This window comes from Lemur catta, chromosome 7 (genome assembly GCF_020740605.2).
Source record: "Lemur catta isolate mLemCat1 chromosome 7, mLemCat1.pri, whole genome shotgun sequence".
Classification (NCBI taxonomy): domain Eukaryota; kingdom Metazoa; phylum Chordata; class Mammalia; order Primates; family Lemuridae; genus Lemur; species Lemur catta.
Window position 1 is genome coordinate 48,291,998 of NC_059134.1, and position 20,436 is coordinate 48,312,433.

Below are 20,436 nucleotides of genomic sequence, written 5' to 3' on the forward strand. Positions count from 1 at the left end.
CTGCTGCTTGTGATGTTTGAGTAGCCAGTTTAATAAACCTGTCTGTCTACATATGTGGGTGCAAGCACCTGCCCATTTAATTATGGCATTGGTAGAGTTTTGCATGAGTATTTCCAATGAAATGCATTTTCTTTTAATTTAAACTTTTACTCCTTTTAATTTTAACTCCTTCATATTATATCATGTTGAATTTTTAAATTCTGTGTAAAGGTAGATTATATTGACTATTTTTATCATGATTGTAAGTGGGATATTAAAAATATTTGTATATAAAGGGAGTGTTATATCTGATAGAGTAAGGAATAACTGTTTAGGTACTGAGATCTTGAGAAATTTGCTCTGGGATTTGGAATTAGAAGACCTATTACTGGAGCTCCACCTCTAGCTTCTGTGTAAATCTGAATAATTCATTTAATCACTGTGGTACTTTTCCTCACTGGATACCGTGGGGTGATGACAATATTTTTAGGGCTGATTCTTCAAGAATCAAATGGGATATATCTTTGGAAACTGAGGAAAGAATACTCCTAGGCATACACAGTAGTACATATATCAGAGGGTACTTGAAACCACAGGATAAACATTGCATAGTCTTCTTGGCTTACTAAATTTAGTGATTGGCAAGTAATATAAAATATTACTTTACAACAAATACAGATATTGTCTGCTTGAATTTAATGTTTATATGAATTTTTAAGATATGAAATGAGACATAAAAGACGTTCCATTTTACCCCTACACAATTAAGGTGTATAAGTGCATTCTCTTCTGCCTTTAGAGATACTTCAGTGGAAAATTTTGAGAAGCTCTGAAATGTTTTGTAATTTGTAAATTAGTTACTATTATCTCAGGAAAATTTCAAGGAGCGTGCAAGAAATTCCAGTGATAGTAAACTATCATATTTCAGGGATTATAATAAGATGACCAAACTTCCTGAGAATCCCCTTTAAGGCTGATTGGAAATCCTTCAAATTTCTGCAGAGTCTTCTAGGTATTTAGAAGTTAGTCGAGAGGAATGATAACCTCTTTTTACCTTTTACTTTACACTTAACACTAAAAACTAGCACTGATTAAATTTACCATATTCCAGATACTATAAGTCAAGCAGTTTGCCCACCTTGTATATTTTAGTCCTGTGAAGTAGGTTTGTTATCTTTATTTTGCAGAGGTATATTCTGTAGTAGAGAGAGGTTATGTGACTTGCCCAAAGTCACACAGCTGGCAAGTAGCAGACAAATAATTTAAACTCATATCTGTTTTGTTTTGTTTTGTCTTTTAACTCGAAGGCCCAAGAGCTGTTAGTGTTTCTAAGAAGTAAAGGATTCTAAGTTATAAGGTACTATACAGTTCCTTGGTCAACTGGCATCCATCTCAGAGTGTGAAACTTCACTGTAGAATTGTCTCATTTGCAGTAGGAATCATCTTCTCTTCGTCTTCTATACTTCTCTCTTCTCTAATGTTAATTTCTCTACCTGTGTGCTGGAGTCCATATCTTCCTATTTTTGTGGGTGCCTTACCTATCAATTTTCCTCTCTTTGAGCAGCCATTCTTAAACTTTAGCTTACGTAAAAATCACCTGGAGGGCTTGTTAACACAGATTTCCAAGCCACATATCTTGAGTTTCTGATTCAGTAGGTTTGAAATATGGAAAATTTCCATATCTGATAAATTCTCAGCTTATTCTGTTGCTGCTAACTCAAAGACAACACTTTGAGAACCACTGCTCTAGACTTTAGACCAGGGATGGGCAAACCACAAGCTACGAAATGTTACATTTTTAAATGGTTAAAAAAAATCAAAGGAATAATATTTCCTGACATGTGAACATTATATGAAATTCAAATTTTAATGTTTATTAATAAAGTTTTATTGGAACACATTATGTAATATTCATTTATGTAAACATTTACATAGGCTGCTTTCTCCCTAACAACATCAAAGTTGAGTAGTTGTGACAGAGATTGCACGACTGGCCTTTCAAGCCTAAAGTATATGTTATCAGGCCCTTTACAGAATTGATTTGCCGACCCCTGCCCTACAGCAGTAATTCTCAATGCTACCTGCACATTGGAATCACCAGGGGAGCTTTATAAAGTACTGATGCCTGGGTTTCACCCCCAGAGATTCTCATTTAATGGGTCTGGAGAGCATCCCAGTGGATCCTTAACATATAAACATATCTAATCTGTCCTATTTAAACAAAAGGCAAACTACCTAATAAGATTATCTACCTATAAGAAAGAACTAGACAGTCCAATTTTCTTATTTTGTGGATAAGGAAAATGATGTCTAGCAATATGGATTATTTGTCCATATTAGATATTGTTGTTATTATATATTTTACAAATTATAGTTGCATATTGCTTTAATATTTAAAAATTGTTTTTTACAAATCCAGGTTATATTTTTTAAAAATATTATGTGCTCATGGTTAAAATAAAAAAAATACAAATCAAATGTATGTAGATAGGTTCTAAACTGAGTATATAAGGTAAGGTGAAGATTGACTAGAGTCATTTACTTCATAGCCACTTTTTCATTTGAGAACAAAATAAAACATTTGGCTTATATTTAGGGGCCATGCTCTAAGAAAAATATATATACATGTTCACACCTGATGGGTACAATTTACACTATTTGGGGGATGAGCATACTTAGAAATTTGCCTCAAATGGTACAAAACCAATTTATGTAACCAAAACATTTGTACCCCCATAATATTCTGAAATAATAATAATATATATATATGTATATATACACTAGAATTACAAGCATTATAGGGAGATGTTCACACTATGAGAGGCACTTAGAACTAAGATCAACTCAGAAATCAGTAGATTCCTATTCCTCATATCACAATAATTTCCTGACCTTTGCTCATGGGGTACAATGATAGGCAAATTCCCTCACAGGTCCTAGTATGTTCTCCCTTCCTGTATCTTTATTTCTCTCATTTACTGACAGGGGATAATTGGATAAATGGTTTATTATGAGTGATTCTCCTGTAGTATAGAAGGATATAAAATGAAAAATGAAATATAATGTTGTGTTTCCCTCTCTAAGCCAATGATTAACACTGTTAAAATTTCACACACACACCTACAAGTATATATAAACATACACACACAAATAGGCTCATACTATACCAGATCTTTGGCAACCTTATTCTTACATTTAACATTATAACTTGGACGTCCTTCCACAAAAGAAAAATACGTCATATTTTTCTGATAATTGCTTAGTATTCTGTGGTATAGATAAACTGTAATCTTTAAAAATAAGTCCCACAATAATGGATATTTATATATGGATATTTATATATTCATACACACACATACATGTCTGGGATAAATTCCTGGAAACTGAATCACTACATCAAAAAGAATGTTCCCTTTTAAATATTTGGTAGATAATTCCAAATTACCTTCCAAAAAGTTTTCACCAACTAATGCATCCCCATTCATACTTGATATATTAATTTAAAAATTTTTTCCTACTTTTTATGCTTTCCTTAAATAGGAAGATGAGCATTTTTAATGTCTCTTGTGGTCTTTTTGTGAATGGACACTTTAGTTTTTTGACTTTTTTTTAATTTGGTTTTATATTTTCTTTTAGTGATTTATGAAAGTTCTTTGTGTTTTATGTAAAGTTTCTATCAACTGTGTCACATATAATTTCCCAGTTTGTCATTTGTCATTGTATATAACTTACCCAAGCAGAAGTTTTACATTTTTATATAGTCACAAATTGTCTATCTTTTCATGTATGGCTTCAGGTTTCTCTAATATTGTACAAAATCAAATCTATGTTTTCTTCTAATATGTTTATAGTTTCAATTTTTGTACTTAAAGCATTGATCCATCTAGACTTTATTTTGATGGTAGGATTCATCTTTAATTTTCGCAGTGGACATTATGAGTTAAATATTATCCCCATTTTACAAATGGTAAAAAAAAAAAAAAAAAGATCTGACATGGAGGTTATTTTCCAGGACTACTCACTTGTAGTCTTGAAGCCTAGATTTACTCTACTGCCTCCAAAAATATGTAGCCAGTTGTGATTTCCTTCTACAATAGCAAATGTTATTCTTCTTGCAGATATACTGCCCTGTTGAAGTCTTTTCCAAAAAATAGGAAATACTCTTTAGTGAGACATTATCATTGTAGTTAATACCTCATTTCCTGCATTTATAAAATGAGAATAGTAAGTCAGCTATCCTAGTACATTTAAAAAAATTAGGCAATAAATCTACAAGTATAGCCCATGTCTATACTGGGATTCTGTGGGATAGATAAGTGTACTCAAGAGTTTTAAATGAGTTTTCAAGGCTAAGAGCCTTTTTAAAAAAATGTACGCACATTAAAACTGGATCTGAAGCCCTATCAGAAGTCCTCCCTGATTGCCTTAACAGGGAAACCTACATGTGCTTTTTCACCTATAACTTTATTTTTGTTTAATCCTTGTCTGTAGAGCTGCTCTGAGATTTGTAAAGTTTTCTAGCTCTTCTTTTAACACTTTCCTCCCTGGGCTATTCAGATACCCTGGGGACTATTTAAATAATAATAATGATAAAAGATGTAAATTTCCTTTTCTCCAACTTCTAATGGAAAAAAAAGTATATTTAACAGTATTTATTTGCAGGTTGAAAAAAAATTGGTTTTTTAAAAAATCCTTTGAACCCCCAATGGAGGAAGGTACTTTTAAATCCTCTCATTTTCCATAGCACTGAGTTGCTATGTTTGGGTTCATTTATTAGGAAGAGCTGCAGGAAATATGACCTGCTATAACCTCTGGAGGGGGAAGTGTTATTAACCGAAATGCTTGGTTCCGCATTTAAAGCCGTTAATAAAAGTTAGGGAATGATGAGAGCTGGGCATCCATGTCATTTTTTTAATGTACTGGAAGTCACCGGTTGTGTTGCAAATGCTTACAATTTGTAATTACCTAGGCTCATATGACAGATGGAACTGGAAATCAAAATAAGTGGCTGCCTTCTTTTACGTTGCTAAAGAATCTCCAGCTTAAGATTGCCTTTTTTCTTCCTAAAAAAAGGCACAAACAATGACAGCCCAAAATAGCTATTTAGTCAGAACTGATGACACTTTCTGAATGCTTGCCATTAAGAGAGAAATAGAAAATCCTGCTTTTCATCTTCCTTTAATTTCTCTCACTTAAATACCTTGATTCCTCTTGAAGCTGCCTCACCTCATTGCCCAGGAGAAATGCCCGGTGACTCTGACGATGCTTCAGCACAACTGCAGGCTCCAGAGGGGAGGTGGCTTATGCAAAACATATTAAAGAAAAATCCTAAAAGTCACTGCAGCTTTTTCTAGTGAGTTATGCTGATCTTCCCTGTTGCTGTAAGCTGATGGGGAACGTCGTGGCAAAGACATAACCACTCTTTTTCCTCCCACTATTTTTGCTGCAGTGAGAACTGTTCATTTCTGCTTGCATTTCGCCAGATAGCTTTAGAATTCTAGCCGAGCACTAGGGCTTCCCAAGGCTGGAAAAAAGAGTTTTAGAACCCTAAATTGGACTTTGTCCTTCTAAGTAAGTAAAAATTGAGTTCATTTGCAGTATCTGGTGCCTGACAGGAATGACAACAGACAGTAGGATCTGAAGATGTTTTTGAATTAAGTATTTTTTTCTCTTATAGATTTATAGGGGCAGAAGCTTTTATTTTTCTCTCTCGCTCTCTCCCTTCCAGAGCCAGCTGAATATTTTACATTCAGCAGCAGTAGCTACTGAATCTGAGGTTATGTTATCCCCTGGAATGTTCTGTCTTCATTCCAATCCCATCTTCTATTATTGATTATCATTTACCAATAAATCATAGTTTTGGAACATTGGACACATTGTTTTATTAGGGAGCTTAGCAACTTTAGATATCCCTGGAAGATGTAACAGATATTACAGGGCAGAAAGGTGGTACTTCTCAGTCCTGTAACTGCAGACTGCCCCAGGGGAAGGCAGCTCACATTTTAGGGGACTTTATGTGACAGTGATCCTTTGGTCCTGGTCCTATTCCCCACGGAGAAGCAGAATGAGACATGTTTGCAGTGATTTGTAGTATTTGCCAAACAGGGGACTGCATCAGAATAGCCTGGAATATAGTGCAAAGCTCATATTAAACCTCTAAAGGGAAAAGGGTTTCCTCTTCATTTACAGTCTTCCGGATGCAATCTCATTGTAAAGTATTTAATAGGATAACACTAGGGCTCTCCAGAAACATAAGTAACTCATTGGTTAAATTTCAATTCTTCACCTTTCTCCCCCTCCTTCCTGGGTGAGCTCATTCCCCCTCCTTTTTTTTTTTTTTTTTTTTAATCCAGTGATTTAAAATGCTAGAAGGAAAAGCAACTGAGGTCTTAACTTTCAGATGCTGAATTCTCATCTAATTGAAATTACTGGGCACAATGCTATATATAGCCAATGAAGAGATTTTGAGCTCTCACTCAGTGCCTTCAAGACATGTCGTTTTGTAGTCAGAGAAAACAGAGATCAATGCATTTTCAAACTGACAGAGGGAACGGATGCTCCTTAGTAGCACATGCCCAGGATCGTGTGTGTGGGGCTTGCGCTGTGCTGAGAAGCTGAATACCGGTCCATATGCTCCTTATTTACTGCAATGTTCTTTGCATGTTACTGTGCACTCCGGACTAACGTGAAGGTAAGAGGAGGCGAGCTGGCAACTGGGCACAATATACATGTTAAACCAGCTGCAGAAAATGTCTACCTTGTGTAGCTTCAGGACTTTTCGGATTGCTGGCTGAGCAGGCAGATTATTACAGGTGGTTGCAAAGGCTTTGTTTTATTGTTGCCATGCAGCCTCGCTGGGGGAGCATGTTGGAACGCCGTTGTGAAGTGACCTTCAGGTTTAACTGTTTGTAATTCAGGTTGACGCTCGTACTTGGGGGGTGGAGGGGGGAAGGAAAAGATAAAAATTCTTTAGGTAGGCCAGAACCAAGAAATCAGAGAAGGTAAAAAGCTATAGAGCATGCTTTAAATTAGGATTTAGTCTTTCTTTTAAAAAGTGCTATGAGCTGCCTGTGTTCCTGCAGCTTAATTGTTTAAGAGCCTGGAGTGTGTGGGGGGGCTGTTAAATTTAGTGGCTGTAATGGCATTAGGATGTGATCTGTGGGATATCTGACCATCCTGTGCATATAAACAAATGATTATTCACTGAGAATTGGTGATATTGATCATACAAATCCTCAGCTCTGGGTGGGCTGGTTGCTTCAGCTGCGTGGGTGCTGCTGTCCCAGTGTTGTCACCCTACTAACATTTACTTGCTGTGGCTAATGAGCCTCCGAAGTTGAGCCTAAGTTTGAGAGATTTACCCCTTGCCATGAACAGGCCGTTATTATTGGGAAGGTTTTCTGACACTATGTTCATTCAGCACGGAGCCAGACAGATAGACCAGCTGTGGAATTCCAGTTGCATAATTTAAGTGAATTACATCCTCTGTTAACATTTTGAGCTTGAATTTCCTATTGAAGGAAGTCCAAGAGGAAAGTGATTGCCTTTAAGAAAAAAAATTTTAAGAGACATTTAAGACTTAATACTTAAAATAGTAATCTTAATGTCAATATAAGTGTTTCCCTCTTTTATTTTACTGGGGGAGTGTTTTAATGTATCTGGGTACTAAAGTTTCATGTTCTGTGTTTACAAGTTTTGTTAAGAACTCCCTGCTGCTCACTCTTTTGTAAGCCCTTTTATTTTCTATTTGAATTTCAAACAGGTAGTATTTATGTTTGGGTGACCAATTCTTTTATAACTGCACCCTGGAAGCAGTCCGTGGATCTATAGAGTTCTATAGAATGTGCTTTTTACTACTTTTAAAAGTAACTTCAATAGGCAATTGTCTTCTATGCATATGATGAAGATAGTAAACAAATGAAAAGAAATATTTAAAAACATGGAGAGTATGCCCAAATATCAACTTGGATTTCTCCATCACATTTTCCTGTTCCAAATTATGGGAATGACATGAATTATTTTGTAAGCTCAGTAAATTGTAAATATTTTCCCTCCTCTTCTTTTTTGAAAGAGAAAAGTACTTTCTTCAGATGAAGTTCCATAAATAATTTAGATTAAGAAATAACAATAGTTTTGATATTTCTCTGTTATATTCAGAAGTGCAAGAAAACCCAAGTCCAAAGTTTCTTTGATATGGGCTTTGGGAAATTCCTTTTCACTCTTAAGTACTAAGAATTGCCATGGATTTAGCTTAAAAATTTTCTCACTTCAATTCATAAGCAAAGGAATGAAAAGACCTTCGTAAAAATGTCTTCTCTGAATTCAGATGACTTTTGGATAATAAATTGCTGGTACTTTTGCTAATCTGTGCTGAGATATAGATACTTTTGAAACATTGATCAATAGAAACTGAGACCATTTGCATTGCCGCATACAACATATATAACCTTGATTTGAATAGATTAATTTCAAAATTTTAATTATGCCTAAACCCCTTCAATAATTAGCTCTTGAACTTTCTTGCATAACTTATAATTTTTAAAGAGTTGTCTTTCTGAGATAGCACAGTTTGCAAGAGTTTGCAGTTCATTTGTGGTCTGATATTTCACCAAGTTGGTACAATAAAGTCTCACCTAATATTTTTATTTTTGTTTTTATTTTATGCTATATTTTTAAGTGTTTGATTTTATTTCCAGGGTGCCCATAACTACTTATTTGCTTCGGTCTGATATAGTCTCTCTTATGGTATATAGTTTCTAATGTTTGCCATGATTTAACATGATTATTGTTACAGTTACCCAAAACTTTAAGGCGGTAAAAATTCAAAAGATAGAGACATTTCTTGTCTATTTTTTTTTTGTTTTTGCACAGAATAGACCACCAATGTCACAATCTTTTACTCTAGAATGATTGTTTTCTTAAGTGAACCTTTATAAAATGTTACAACCAAAAGGAATTTTTGAGAGGGATATGTTTTAATACATTTTATATGTTTTTATGTAACCATCAAAGCATTAAATCTGGAATAGTAGTGTACACACACACACATACATATATTTATAGATAACAGTGTAACTTATAGGTCACCATTTATTCATTCCTCTATTAAAATTTTTGGAATGATATCTATGATTTATGTACTATGAGAGAGTCTTGGATACTAAGGTCAATGGAAAATAGTCCATGCTTTTAAGAACCTTCCAGTCTAGGAAAAGACAGAGACATACAAACAAAGAAGTGATCTGAAGTATTATAGGACCCGTAATAGACATTTATGGAGGACATGATTGTAGGGGAAAAGAAACAAACAAAAACCATAGGCCAGTTTCACCTCGACTGGTCAAGAAAGGTTTCACTGTGAGGTTGCCTCTGAGTTGAATCTTGACAGCTAATGGAGTTTTGCCATGCAGGTTGGGGTGAGGAAAACATGCTGGGTAAAAGGAGTGGCAAAAGCATGGAGGTAAGAAGCAGAACACTTCAAAGAGCTACAAATAGTTTGGGATGGATGGAACATGGGATCTTGCGAGGCTAAACAGTGAACTAACAGGGTGAAACAGCAATAAGAACTAAGCCAATGCTGTGATAGTTGACTGAGCCATCATTACAATCTAACTTTTTGGAAATTGTGCTATTTTGCCACCTATTTTCTAGAAGGAAAGATTTTCACAAAAAGAAAAGAAATGAAAACTTCTAATCAATGAGTATTATTTATGTTCTGTGCTTTCTTGTTAGCTTTAAGTTGTTTGAGTTGATAAAGATTCATATCATATTGGCACATATTGGCTTCATTTTTTTGTCTCAAAACAGGGTATTGCTCTGCTACCTAGGCAGGAGTTCAGTGATATGATTATAGTTCGCTATAGCCTTGAACTCCTGGACTGAGGCAAGCCTACTGCCTCAGCCTCCACATAGCTAGGACTATGGGCATGCACCACCATGCCCAATTAATTTTTTTTATTTTTTGTAGAGATGGAGTCTTGCTATGTTGCCAAGGCTGATCTTAAACTCCTGTCCTCAAGTGATCCTCCTGCCTTGGCCTCCCAAATTGCTGGGATTACAGGCATGAGCCACCATGCCCAGCCAGATTTTTATTTTAACTTTTTATAGAACATGATTAGAACAATTTAATTTGAGTCTACTCACACAAAAAGAAGCAAGTGATCATTATGTATACATGTAGTTCCACTTCTGTCTGAAATTGCCTATGTTGTATGAAAAGTACCTCTTTGATGAGAAAGCATATAGGAAGTCTGTTGCATCAGATATCCATATCATTTTGGCTAGAGAAATGGCTCTATTTTTGAAAGTAATGTTACTGATGATAATTTTCTAAATAACTTTATGTTCCTCATCTTACTAGTTCCTTCTTTTCATTGCTACTACAAATATTCCCACGTACATATTTACAAACCCACAACTGCTCAAATATGAATGGCAAATATTAGACCCATATCACAGATAAGAAAACTAAGGTAGAGAGAGAAGAAGTGATCAGTTACTCTGTTCCACAGTGTGTCAGAAGCAGGGTCTCTTGAGCCTTGACTTAATGCTTTTTATAGTAAATCATGCCGCCAACCCCATAGATCCAAGAATTCTGCTCCTTTATTTTTAAAATTCACTGAAAGTAAATACAAGAACTTTTACAAAAAATAATATAGCAGAATGGTTTTAAAGAATGGGTTTTTGGAATTCCAAAAGAACTACATTTGAATTTGTCTTCTCCATTTATTGCATAGTTTGAGAAAATTTTTTTATCTATCTGAAGTTCAGTTTTTTTAATCTGTAAAATTGGGATAATAATAGCTCTTAGCTATTTTGGAATTATGTTAGATAAGGCATGTAAACACTATAAAAAGAATTCTTAGGGCCGGGCGCGGTGGCTCACGCCTGTAATCCTAGCACTCTGGGAGGCCGAGATGGGTGGATCGCTCGAGGTCAGGAGTTCGAGACCAGCCTCAGCAAGAGCGAGACCCCGTCTCTACTAAAAAAAATAGAAAGAAATTATCTGGACAACTAAAATCTATATAGAAAAAATTAGCCGGGCATGGTGGCGCATGCCTGTAGTCCCAGCTACTCGGGAGGCTGATGCAGTAGGATCGCTTAAGCCCAGGAGTTTGAGGTTGCTGTGAGCTAGGCTGATGCCACGGCACTCACTCTAGCTGGGCAACAGAGCGAGACTCTGTCTCAAAAAAAAAAAAAAAAAGAATTCTTAGGATAAAATCAATTTAACTTATAACTCATAAATGATATCATAATTGATAAAGTAAAGGCCACCAAATAGCAGTAAATCTTCAGAGTTGCCTTCAACAAGAATTGTGTTAAAAAATTCTAGGAATTGAGCCCAATTAAAAAATATCTGTAATTAAGGAGAAACATATGTAGGTGTAATATCCTCTGTCCCATCATTATGACCACATGCACATATACTAACATGTTAACTCCATGGAAACTGGAGTTTTAGTTTGTTTTGTTCACCCTTTATATCATCAGCACAAAGAAAAATGCCAAATACATATTAGGCACTCAATAAATATTTATAAAATGAATGTATTAACTGAGTTCCAGATTTCTCTTTTTATTCGCTCAGCTTCTTCTTAGACTACTTATCTTAATGCTTGTTAAATTATTTGAGAATAAGAAACAAAAAAATTCTTAGACTTTGAATCCTATAGGCTTTGGTTTGAATAGTACTGGATTTGGCAATCATGAAGCACTTACACACAGTCACATATTGTTTTAGATGTGTACTGCCAGTTGTAGAGCTAAAAGGCTGGAGAGAATCAATAAAATAACTTACTGAATACCTAAACACTCTAGAATTCAGACATTCATCATTCTTATTTCCACTGGGTTTATTCAGTGACATTGCTCTTTTCCAAACACCCCACCCTTTTTTGCCCCTGGCATTTGCTACAATTCTTTTCTGCAATGGGAATCCCCTCTCTGCATGACTGTGCTTGTTTAAATTCTATTCTTCCTTTAGAAACAGTACAATGTGTCTGTCTTCCAAGAAGTGGAAACCAGCTACACTAACTCCCCTGCTTTATTCCTTCTCTAATTTAGTGAGCACAATTTCTCCATTGTTCATGGCAATAAAACTTATATTCCCTTATATCATCACTTACATTATTTTCTTATACAGCTAGCTAAAATGCTTATGTTTGAGTCCCCCACCCCAACTAGACTTTAAGCATTTTGAAGACAGGAACTATATACTATTTTCTCCATTTTTTTCCTCATAGCTCACTTGTATTTTAGGAATTCAAAAAATGATCGATGAATAGATTTAAAGGGAAACTTTCAGAAACTTTGTCTCCTTATGCTGCTGACACCTACTCTTTGCTAAATCCTATGATGCATCCCACATACTGATGCTTTTAATAAACACATAATTTTTTGTAGTCAGGGCTTGGAATTATGAACCAAAATTAATGGACAGTTGGAGTAACACCTATGGCTCATAGGTATTATGAGCTATGGCTCATAACAAATCAGAGGTGGTCCCTTTCAGGGTTCCCATTAAAAAATTATTCCTTTCAGATGCCAATAATATATTAGTTCCTTATTGGACCCCCTATATTATGGTCTCCAAATGGTTGTGAGTCTATTTAGTGTATTGGGTTTATTATTTTTTTTATTTCAGCATATTACAAGAGTACAAATGTTTAGGTTACATATATTGCCTTTGCCCCATCCAAGTCAGAGCTTCAAGCATGTCCATCCCCCAGATGGTGGACACCATACCCATTAGGTGTGAATATACCCATCCCCTCCTCTCCCCGCACCTGCCCGACACATGATGAATGTTACTACTATATGTGCATATAAGTGTTGATCAGTTAATACCAATTTGATAGTGAATACCTGTGGTGCTTGTTTTTCCATTCTTGGGATACCTCACTTAGTAGAATGGGTTCCAGCTCTATTCAGGAAAATACAAGAGGTGCTATATCACCATTATTTTTATGGCTGAGTGGAACTCCATGGTATACATATAGCACATTTTATTAATCCACTCATGGATTGATGGGCACTTGGGTTGTTTCCACATCTTTGCAATTGTGAATTGTGCTGCTATAAACATTCTAGTGCGGATGTCTTTTTTTATAGAATGTGTTTTGTTTTTTTGGGTAGATGCCCAGTAAGGGGATTGCTGGATCAAATGATAGTTCTACTTGTAGCTCTTTGGGATATCTTCATATTACTTTCCACAGAGGTTGTACTAGTTTGCAGTCCCACCAGCAGTGTAGGAGTGTTCCTATCTCTCCTCATCCATGTCAACACATATTGTTTTGGGACTTTTTGATAAAGGCCATTCTCACTGGAGATAAGTGATATCTCATTGTGGTTTTGATTTGCATTTCCCTGATGATTAGAGATGTTGAGCAATTTTTAATATGTCTGTTGGCCAGTAGTCTATCTTCTTTTGGAAAGTCTCTTTTCATGTCCTTTGCCTACTTTTTGATAGGGTTGTTTGATTTTTTTCTTGCTGATTTTCCTTAGTTCTATATATATTATAGTTATCAGCCTTTTATCAGATGTGTAGCATGCAGATATTTTCTCCCATTCTGTAGGATGTATGTTTGCTCTCATGATAGTTTCCTTGGCTGTGCAGAACCTTTTTATTTTGATCAGATCCCATTTATTTATTTTTGTTATTGCTGTGATTGCTTTTGGGGTCTTCTTCATAAATTGTTTGCCTAGGCCAATATCTGTAAGAGTTTTATCAAAATTTTCTTCTAGAATTTTTATAGTTTCATGCCTTACGTTTAAGATTGTTATCCACCATGAGTTTATTTTTCTGAATGGTGAGAGGTGTAGATCCTGTCTCAGTCTTCTCCATGTGGCTATCCTATTTTTCCAGCACCATTTATTGAATAAGGATTCTTTTTCTCAGTGTATGTTTTTGTCTGCTTTGTCAAAGATTATATGGCTATATGAGGATGGTTTTATATCTGGGTTCTCAGTCCTGTTCCATTGGTCTATCTCTCTGTTCTTGTGCCAATACCATGCTATTTTGGTTACTATCACCTTATGTAGTATAGCTTGAAGTCTAGTAAATTGTTGCCTCCCAATTTGTTCTTTTTGCTTAAGGTTGCTTTGGCTATATGGGGTCTTCTCTGGTTCCATATGAAGTGTAGAAGTATTTTTTCTAGATCTGTGAAAAATGATGTTGGTATTTTAATGGGATTGTATTGAATCTGTGGATCACTTTGGGTAGTATAGACAGTTTAACAATGTTGATTCTGCCAATCCATGAGCATGATGTGGTTTTCCACCTGTTTACATCCTCTGCTATTTCCTTCCTCAGTGTTTTGTAGTTCTCCCTATAGAGGCCTTTTACCTCTTTAGTTAAATACATTGTTAGGTATTTTATTTTCTTTGTTGCTGTTGTGAAGGGTATTTAGTCTTTGATTTGGTGCTCAGTTTTACTGTTGTTGGCATATAGGAATGACACTGATTTGTGTATGTTGATTTTGTAACCTGAGACTTTGCTGAATTTAGTTATCAATTGCAGTAGTATCATGCCAGAATCTTTGAGGTTTTCTAGATATAAGATCATTTCATCAGCAAAGAGCGATAGTTTGATCTCTTCTGCCGCCATTTGGATGCCCTTGATTTCCTTCATTGCCTGATTACTCTATCTAGGACTTCCAGCACTATTCAGTGATAGAGGGAAACCTTGTCTGGTTCCAGTTCTAAGTGGGAATGCTTTCAGTTTTTCCCCATTAAGTATGATGTTGGCTGTGCGTTTGTCATATATGGCTTGTATCATTTTTAGGTAAGTCCTGTCTATGCCTATTTTGTTAAGCGTTCTTATTATAAAAGGGTGCTGAATTTTGTCAAATGCTTTTTCTGTGTTTATTGAGAGGATCATATGGTCTCTGTTTTTGCTTCTATTTATGTGGCAAATTACATTTATAGATTTGCATATGTTGAACCATCTCTACATCTCTGGGATGAAGCCCATTTGGTCATGATGGATTATTTTTTGATAAGCACCTGAATTTGGTTTGCTAGGATTTTTTGAGAATTTTTGCATATATATTCATGAGGGATTTTGGCCTGTAGTTTTCTTTTTGTGTGTAATTTCCTGGTTTTGGTAACAGGATAATAATGTTGGCTTCATAACACATGTTGGAGAGGATTCCTTCCTTCTCAATGTCATGGAATAATTTCTGCAGGATAGTTCATCAAGACAAGACTTGCCCTCCAGGAAATACTCAGAACAGTGTTATACATGGATCAGCACAATAAACACTCACCAGTGTAAAATCATCCAAAAGCTAAAGGTCAAAGGCCAGATACAACAATGGCTCAAGAGAAAAAACAAAACAATAAAATTCAACTCAACAGAATGAACAGAAATCTGCCCCACTTATCAATTCTTTCCATAAATGTGAATGGCTTGAACTGCTCACTAAAGAGACATAGGCTGACCGAATGGATAAATATACACAAGCCAAGTATCTACTATCTTCAGGAAACACATTTAACCCACAGGTATGCATTCAGACTCAAGGTGAAGCAATGAAAAAACAATATTTCATGCAAACAGAAGCCAAATGAAAGCTGGCATAGAAATTCATATTTCAGATAACTTAGTCTTCAAATCAACCAAAGTAATGGAAGACAAAGATGGTCACTATATAATGGTGAAGGGTACAATTCAGCAAGAGGACAAAACAATTCTAAACATTTATGCACATAACTCAGGTACACCCAGATTCATAAAGCAAATCCTACTTGATCTAAACAAAATGATAAAAAGCAACACTGTAATAGCGGGGGACTTCAACATCCCTCTGACAGAACAGAATAGATCCTCCAAACAAAAAAAATAAACAGAGAAACAATGGTCTTAATCAGAACTCTAAAACAAATGGACCTGACTGACATTTACAGAACATTCTACCCCAAACCACTGAATATACATTTTTCTCATCAGCTCCTGGGACATTCTCTAAGATTGGCCATATACTAGGCCACAAAGCATGTCTCAACAAGTTTAAAAAAATAGAAATTATACCATGCATCTTCTCAGATGACAGTGAAATAAAATTAGAAATCAACTCCAACAGAAACTCTCATCTCTACACAAAGTCATGGAAAATAAACAACCTTCTAAGGAATGATTATTGCACTAAGGAGGAAATCAAGATGAAAATCAAAAGATTCTTTGAACTAAATAATAAAGGAGACAAAGTTATCAAAATCTGTGGAACACAGCTAAAGCAGTACTGAGAGGAAAATTTATATTCATAAATGCCTACATACAAAAGACAGAAAGATCACAAGTCAACAATCTAATGAATCATCTTAAAGAACTGGAAAAGGATGAGCAAACCAACCCCAAACCCAGCAGAAGAAAAGAAATAACAAAGATCAGAGTAGAACTAAATGATATTGATAATAAAAAACTATACAGAAGATTAATAAAATAAAAAGTTCGTTCTTTGAAAAAGTAAACAAAATTGACATGCCTCTTGCTAGATTAATGAGAAGCAGAAAAGAAAATACTCTAATAAGCTCAGTCAGGAATGAAAAAGGAGAAATTATGACTGATACCACGGAAATACAAAATATCATCTATGAATACTATAAAGACCTCTATGCATATAAACTTGAAAATTTGGAGGAAATGGACAAATTCTTAGAAGCACACAGCCTCCCTAGGCACAATCAGGAAGAAATAGAATTCCTGAACAGACCAATATCAAGCACTGAAATTACAGCAGCAATAAAAAACCTTCAAAAGAGAAGTCCTGGCCCAGGTGGTTTCACACCCAAATTTTACCAGACCTACAAAGTATATTGGGTTTATAATAACTAAGCCCACTTAATACATTGGAGTTACAATTTCTAATAAAGCTCTTTAAGTCAAAACTTAAAAAAAAGTAATACAGTGCGTTAATAAAGAATAAAACAGCATACTGAATAATAGCATTCATTTGTCAAACTTTTAGTATGAACCATAGACTATACCAAAAAAGTTCCAAATATTCCCTCAAAACACTTCCCAGTGACCTAAGATGTAAGCTTTATTATCATTATTATTTTATTGGTAGGGAAACTAAAGTTTGGGAAACAAAAATAACTTGCCTATTGTTACAACTATTAATTGCCAACAAAGCCAGCTTTTAAACCAGGTCTGTTCCACTCTTTTAATAACAATCCTAAAAAGATCATAGAGGTATGTGAACTATAACAATTAGTGTGTCTCAGATATCTCAAGTCTTTTTTAAAAAAATATGGTAAGGAATTAAGTAAATAATAAAATTGCATATTCCTTACATATGACCTTACCATTCCTTCTCTTGGCTTCTTTCTAATAAATGATGGCCAGAGTCAAGCCTGAGGCTTTCTTTTATATTCTGCATTCATCATTCACCAAATGTTTTAAGCAGCAAATATTTCGTAAGCACCTATTGTGGGTCAGGCACTGAACTAGGTATTATAAATAAAGGATAGAATAAGACTGACAATAATCTTTACCCTCATAGAACTTACATACTAGTGAAGTAGGTGGACAATAAGCAAGTTAAGTAAAATACACAGTGTATAGTAATAAGCGCTAAGAAGAAAAAAATGGAAGGAAATTGGAAGTGTGTGTTGGGGGACAAGTTGGGTTACAGTTTTAGATAAGGTGGTTAGTGAGCATCTCATTAAGAAGATGACTTTTGAGTAAAGACCTAAATTATGTGAAGGGACTAACTGTATTGGAAAATGTAACAAAAAGTGCAAGTGCAAGAGCTGTGAGATGGAAGCCTGTCTTGCATGTTAAGGAAAACCTAAGAAGCCAGTGTGGCTGTAAAGAGAAAGGTCAAGAGAATGTCAAAGTGAAAAGATCATGTAAGGCTTTGCAGGTTAGACTTTTCTCATTTAATTGAGAAGCCAGCAGGGTTTTGAGCAGAAGAGTCACATGATTTGGTTAATGTTTAAACAGGATCATTCAGGCTGCTCTGTTGAAAAGAAACTTTAAGTGAGCAAGGACAGGAGCAGGGATACCAGTTAGAAGTTCCTACAATAATCCAGGTGAGGGATGTTAATAATTTGAATTATCTTGGTGTCAGTGGGACTGGGGACAAATTATCTGATTCTGTAAATAGTTATAATTTTGGATGTATATCTTCTTTATCTTTTCCTGCCCTGATATTGAGCTCTTCTCAGATGTGGGGTGCTGGTTTTCACCTCTTCTGTATCTGATCAATATTGATTAGAGAAAAATGCTTTGATAAGTGGTTACCATTGCTTTAACTGCATTTTAATCCTCTGAACAGTTTTGAAAGATAGATTATCCAAGACTTGAGTCATACATGTACATTCAAGCCTTCATTGTCTTTTTGGCTTCAGATCTTCTGATCCTCAGGGGACACCTCCCCAGTTCTTAAGTGAATCTACTATAAGCTACTTGAGGGAAGGAACCATGTCTTATATGTATTTGTATGCCCATTGCCTTGCACATGGCAAATGGTAAATAACTGTTTGCTAAGTAAGTGACTGAATGAATGGATGTTTGTTACTCAAATAGCTGGACATGTTTTATAGAGTGCCTCCTTGGACTGGGAGTGTTACTACCAAATAAAAATAGGTACATAACAAGGAGAATGGATTCTGCATTCAACATATTTCCTCTCTAATGGAAAATTAATGACTTTTGGGACGATATTTCTCCAATATTAGAATCTCTAGGGATGCAGACTGGTAATCTGGAAATGATCCTAGGTAATTCTTATCATAAAACAAGTTTGGGAAACACTCTGTTATAGCCTTTGTTTGGAATTCTCAAGTTTATTGTGAAACTGCTGTGTTAATAGTTGTCTAAGTAACATATGGATCTGTAGTTTTTCCAAGTTTTGGACTATACCACATAGTGAGAAATAAACTGCAACTCAGGATAAGTTTCAAAAAAGCAATACTTACTCTTACCAAAAGTTATGCATTCTGATATTTTCTATTCTATTTTTAACTTTTAAAAAATTTGGTTTATTTTTATAATGTTGGTCAAGATTATCTAAATACATTATAATCAGAAAAGTAGTTGAGGAAACACAATTCATATTGGCCCATTTAAAAGGATTCCTTAATTTACTTTTATTAATAAGTTTGAAGGAATGCAGAATGGGTCTTTACTCAACAATTTGGAAAACACTGTAACATGTTCTTTGCCTTAAGAAACATACAACCTCAATTAGAAGTATGTAAATGAAAAGATGATTACAACAATCAACAAATATAAGCAAAAAATGTGTGAAAATACTGAAATGAACATAGGGCAGTTGACCATTACATAGCCTGGTTCATTCACTGATTAGCATATTCACTTAGGAATTCATGGTTCAGTGCTTACTTACTTCCTTGGCCCTGGCCTTTGAGATTTAGCCTACTCACCGGCATACCTCAGAGCACCTAATAGCAATAGCTAATGTTTGTTGAATATTCATGATATGTCAGGCATTGAGTACATCAATCTCTTTTTTATTCACAATATCCTTAAGAGAAGGTTTTCTCATTACACCTATTTTTACATGTGAAGGAACCGGGCCACAAATGTTTAGGCCATCGTCCAGGGTCTCACAGCAAATAACTGGTGCTATCAGGATAAATGCAAGGCTCAGGTACCAATACTCAGGACTGGCCAGTACCTGGAAGGACTCTTATCTTACTCTTGACCAATGCCCTAGTGTATGGTGCTCTTGCCTTTGACTTCTTTCTCCAAAGTGCCTGCTTTGTATCCCTTTAATTTCAATGATGTCATTGTGCTTTCCTCTGGCTTATTAGATTTAACATCTCAGCATAACTCAGTTTCCCTTGATTTGGGTGTGTCATAGTTTCTTCTGTTACTCAGGGCCCAGAAGAATTCCCATACACCTGATAACATATATTCTCCTTCAGATCTAAGGGCAATGGTGGGATGTTTACACTTAAAAGACTTTATAACCTCATATGTTGAAACTGTAATAACAACAACAAAAAAGGATTTATAACCAATTGAAGTATGAAAACCCTTAGAAAGAGAAGTAGTAGCTAAAATATGTACTTGTTATTAGTGTAATATAATAAATAAAATGATAAAACTCCCTAGGATGAATTGTACTGTGGTTTGGAGAACGTAGTTACTGAGGATTAAAAAGGGAAAGGTGAATAATAAAACAAACAAAAAAAATTGACCCTAGGAGGATCTGGCTCTAAATATTTGTCAAATTAAGCTAGAGCTTTTCTTTCTGTTTGAACTTTGATGCTTTTGATATAGGATAGGCAAATCAATAAACATGATTGACCACATAAACAGAAGCAAAAACAAAGACCACATGATCATCTCAATAGATACAGAAAAAGCATTCAGTAATACCCAACACCCTATCATAATAAAAATCCTCAACGAAGTAGGCATAGAAGGAACATATCTCAAAATTATAAAAGCCATTTATGACAAACCCACAGCCAACATAATAC

At 35.2% G+C, this 20,436-nt stretch overlaps 1 protein-coding gene across 4 annotated transcripts in view; it reads left to right on the forward strand.

Annotated features, from left to right (window-relative positions):
* The window catches only part of DLG2 (discs large MAGUK scaffold protein 2), a 1,739,579-nt gene that overhangs the window by 469,204 nt on the left and 1,249,939 nt on the right, over positions 1–20,436 (forward strand). For 2 of the 4 annotated variants that reach the window (XM_045557228.1, XM_045557229.1), the window contains exon 1: positions 6,351–6,670. The exons of 1 other annotated variant lie outside the window; for it this stretch is intronic. In XM_045557228.1, the coding sequence (XP_045413184.1) occupies positions 6,629–6,670 (42 nt within the window). In that variant the 5' untranslated portion in view covers positions 6,351–6,628. Of the gene's footprint in view, positions 1–6,325; positions 6,671–20,436 lie in introns of those variants that run through there. One more of the 4 variants, XM_045557232.1, reaches the window with a different exon arrangement.